Below are 4,183 nucleotides of genomic sequence, written 5' to 3'. Positions count from 1 at the left end.
TGAACACACCCGACCATCACGCAGAGCAGCAAGACAGAGCAGAACCCCGGCCCTCCCCGCCTCCACCTACCGCGGGGCCTGGCCCACTGCACGCGTGCTCGTTCAAAGGCAGGACCACAAGCAACTTAAGGGGTCACCTGTGAACGGGGTGCTCTGCGTCCGCACGGGCTGGTGACCGCGACCGCTGGGGGCAGACTCGTCTCTGGCCCCAAAGGGGGAAGGCGCAGGCTCTGCGGTCGGGGTGTCGGCTATGAAGGAGTCGAAGTCGTCGTCGTCCTCCTCCTCCTCCTCCCTCCCTCCTGGGCTGCCCTCCTCCTTTGAGAGAGGCGTGGGACCCGGGTCGGCGAAGCCCTGCTCTGCCAAGCCCCCGGTGCCAGAGTCCAGCTCCTTCATGATCTGGTCATACTGGGCGATGAGATCTTCGCTCTCCAGGGTCGGATCGGCCACATGTGAGCCGGGCTCTGCCTCGGGGCCGGGGGGCACCGGCTTGGAGTCCGACTCTGGGGCTGCCTCGGGCTGGCTCTCCTGCTTCGGCTTCTTGGCCGTGTTTGGAAGCAGGTCTGGACTGTCCCTGCTCGGGTCCTCCTCGGAGTCTGTCTCTGGAGGGGGGCTGGGGAGCGGGCCGTTGTTCACGGGGGAAGCCTGGCCCTCGGTCTGGGCCTCCGCGGGCGGCCCCGCCGTGTCCCCCGGTGACCTCCCCGCGTCCTCGGCGTCCTTCTCGGCACACAGCCTGTACACCATCACGTCGTCCTGGAAGTCCGACTCTTCGATGTAGGACCCTTTGAAGAGCAGGAGGGCGTTCTTCTTCATCTCTTGGATGTGTTTGGGGGGATCGATGGGCACGGGGGGCCCTGGAGTCTCCAGGTCATCATAAGGCCCGGGGGAGCCCGCGTCGGCCCCCGAGGAGATCCCGGTATCATAGCTGTCGTCCCACTCCAGCTCCGTGTGGCTCTTGTCCTTCCTCGGGGCCAGCTGAGGTCCTGTCTGCCTGGGGAGGGGTGGCGGGAGCCCGAGCCCAGGGGCAGCCGAGCCCACGGTGTTGTCCTCGGCCAGGCTCTGCAGGAACGTGTCGGGGTCGGGGGAGTCCCCATCATACAGGGCGGACCAGACGCGGCAGTCTCTCATGCAGCGCAGGATGTTGGTGTGGGCCTCCCAGAGGTACTGCAGGTAGCTGATGTCCAGGGCCTTCCCGTACTCCACGATGCAGGCCGATGGCGAGGCGGCCTCGGGCTGCAGCGGATCTGTGGGCCCTGCGGGAGGAAGACAGGTCAGATCACAGGGCCGGGTGGTGAGAGCCCACGCCAGGGCTATGCCTCCTGGCTCCCTGAGGTCTCCCAGCTTCCGACTAAATACTCTGAGTAACCCACAGTGGTTACAGGCTAAGAAGCAATGAGAGTGGGGGCAGCAGATGCTGTAGCAGTTAACATCCACTGGACTCCCGCATGGCCGACCGCGGTTCGAGTCCCAGGCCTGGTGGCTTGAAACTCACGCCAGGTGCATGTGCATGTGTGCCCAAGATCCCGGGAGGAGAATGGAGGAAAAGGGATTGAGGCATGGCCACCACCCTAGGGGGTGATTTCTCAATTTCCATCTCACTATCTCTGTCTCTCTCTCTCTGGTAGGCACACACACACCCTAAGGCAAAAAGCCTCTACAAAAATAATAATAATAATAATAATAATAATAATAATAGAAGAAGCAACGATAGTAACAGAAACCCACCCTGGCAAGAGGCGTAAAACCAACATGCCAGCCAGGTACTGGCGGGGTCAAGTGGAAACTTACTCATCAATCATTAGAGAAGTGAGCTGCTTACACCGCGAGTTTCCACAGGCCGGGGAAGGACTAAGTGAGGTATACAAGGACCCCACCTCGTCATTGATAAGAGAGACGGCACTCGCTGGGGCCAGCAGGTAGCATGGTGGTTACGACACTGGATCCCACATGGCTCACCGTGCAGTTCAAGTCCTGGGTCCAGTGGCTTGAAAAGCATGTCGGGCATGTGTGTGTGCGTGCTCAAAATCCCGAGGAGAACGGACGAGAAGGGACTGCAGCGTGGCCGTCCCCTCGCAGGGGGGAAGCACTTTCTCACCTTCCTCTCTCTGTCTCTCTCTTTGGTGCACACCCTATAGCAAAACCCTAAAAAACTGAACTAAAATAAAAGAAGTGGACCTGCCACTTCATCCCGTGTGCCCAGAGGCACACACGCATCCCAAGGAGAGGTGGGGTGGGCACCCTTCTGAGTCACGGTCATCGCCAAATCCCACCTGAGCCTTCGTGGGAGCACTTGGACCAGAGGATGTGGTCCCGCTCCTGGCTCCCCAGCGTCAGCGTGATCCCGCTGGAGCAGCAGACGGGCGTCAGGGCGAGCAGCTTGGCCGCGGACACCGAGTAGCAGTCCCGCTCCTTCACAGCCCACCTCTGGCTCAGCATCATGTGGTTGCAGGGGATCAGGTACCTAGGATGACAGGGGGACAGTCAGTGGGCCGTCCTCGAACCACGGCCGGGGACAGACGCGCCCGCTTTCACTCCCAACTACCCACACGCTGGCCTGAAACGCGCCGAGGGCTTCTCGCCGATAGCGCGCGCTCTCTGCAGGACACTCGGGGCCTCTGCAATGCAGCCTCCATGAATGCCCTGGTCTCCTAGACGCCCCTCGTCACCTGTGCGTCTTTGCACCCCCTAGCCTTGGCCCCTCGTCGCCTGTGCGTCTTTGCACCCCCTAACCTTGGCCCCTCGTCACCTGTGCGTCTTTGCACCCCCTAACCTTGGCCCCTCGTCGCCTGTGCGTCTTTGCACCCCATAACCTCGGCTGGGGTGTGTGTTCCCCTTTCTCCACCTGGCAGAGGCCAACACATCTCTGGGAAGCTCGGTCACTTCCTGTCACCTCGCTTCGGTGGCTGCCTCCTCAGTCTCAGGGGGCCCCGGGCAGTTTGGTCTCAGAACACCAGCAACTCTGGGCACTGAACGGCCAGCAGCAAACCACCATCAAGTTTACATCTCTTACACTGGGACCAGTTGATGGCGGAATGCTTACATTGCTGGACTCTCACATGGGCGACTGTGGTTTGAGTCCCGGACCCAGAGCCTTGCAACGCATACAGGGTGCATGTGCGTGCATGCCCAAAATCCCAGGAGGAGAATAGAAAAGGGATTGTAGCATGGCCATCTCTGAGGGGTGATTTCTCGCTTTCTGTTTCTCTGTCTCTCTCTGTCTCTCCAGCAAGCACACATGCCCTATAGCAAAAATCTCTCTTAAAAACAAAAAAAAAAAAACAAAAAAAACTTTACATCCCCATGGTGACCACGAGAAGGCCTGGTGGCCAGGACCTCGTGGAGGAGCACTGGGCGCTGTCGCACAGCTCTTCCAGCTGAGGAGCGAGCACCCTAACAACCTGCAGCACGGCAGTGGGCTTCATGGGAGCATAAAGCGTGCTAAGTGGGGGACAATCACAAACGAAGATGCAGCATGGGGCCAGCAGGTGGCATGGTGAGTAAGGTGCTGGGCTCCCACACAGCCACCCATGGTTCAAGCCCTGGATCCGGCAACTCAAAAATCACATAGGGCATGTGTGTGTGTGTGCCCAAAATCCCGAGAGGAGAATGGAGGAGAAGGGATTGTGACATGCCTATCCACCCGGGGGGTGGGGGGTGGCGATCTTTCACTTTCCCTCTCTGTGTCTCTCTCCAGAAAGCACACACACGCTGTAGCAGAAACCAGGCAAAAAAAAAAAAAAAAAGATGCAGCAAATGGAAAGAAGGACTCGAAGCCAGGCCAAGCATCCCCCGTGCAGTGTCTGGGTCGTCCCAGAGAGCTGGCCCTCTGTGAACAACCGCAGCTTTCAACCCCGGGCGTGTTTCCCCTTCCTTCCAGAAGACAGCAGCGCAGAGGGGAGCATGCGACGACATAGGTGTCCCCGACGACATAGGTGTGCATGAAGCAGGAAGACACTTCGGGCCCCGTCTTGAGGCCTGAACACTTTCAGCTCCCCCTCCCCTCCTTCTGTTGATCCCAATGAGAAATGCCAGAGCTTGCAGTAATAAATGACCCTCCGCGAGGGCCCAAGTCGAGGACGAAAACAAAGACTTCGTTTTCTTTTTTCTTTTCTTCTTCTTCTTTTTTTTTAGAGGTTTTTGCTATAGGGTGCGTGTGCTCACCAGACAGACAGAGACAGAGAGATAG

At 59.0% G+C, this 4,183-nt stretch overlaps 1 protein-coding gene across 1 annotated transcript in view; it reads right to left on the bottom strand.

The window, feature by feature from the left end:
* FHIP1A (FHF complex subunit HOOK interacting protein 1A) overlaps positions 1–4,183 on the bottom strand; it is a 205,138-nt gene that overhangs the window by 22,039 nt on the left and 178,916 nt on the right. The window contains 2 exon segments of the mRNA XM_014591001.2: positions 138–1,250; positions 2,268–2,458. Coding sequence (XP_014446487.1) covers positions 138–1,250; positions 2,268–2,458 — 1,304 coding nt within the window.

The sequence above is a fragment of the Tupaia chinensis genome, unplaced genomic scaffold (assembly GCF_000334495.1).
Source record: "Tupaia chinensis unplaced genomic scaffold, TupChi_1.0 Scaffold000521_1, whole genome shotgun sequence".
Classification (NCBI taxonomy): domain Eukaryota; kingdom Metazoa; phylum Chordata; class Mammalia; order Scandentia; family Tupaiidae; genus Tupaia; species Tupaia belangeri.
This window is presented reverse-complemented; position numbering and strand designations above follow the sequence as displayed.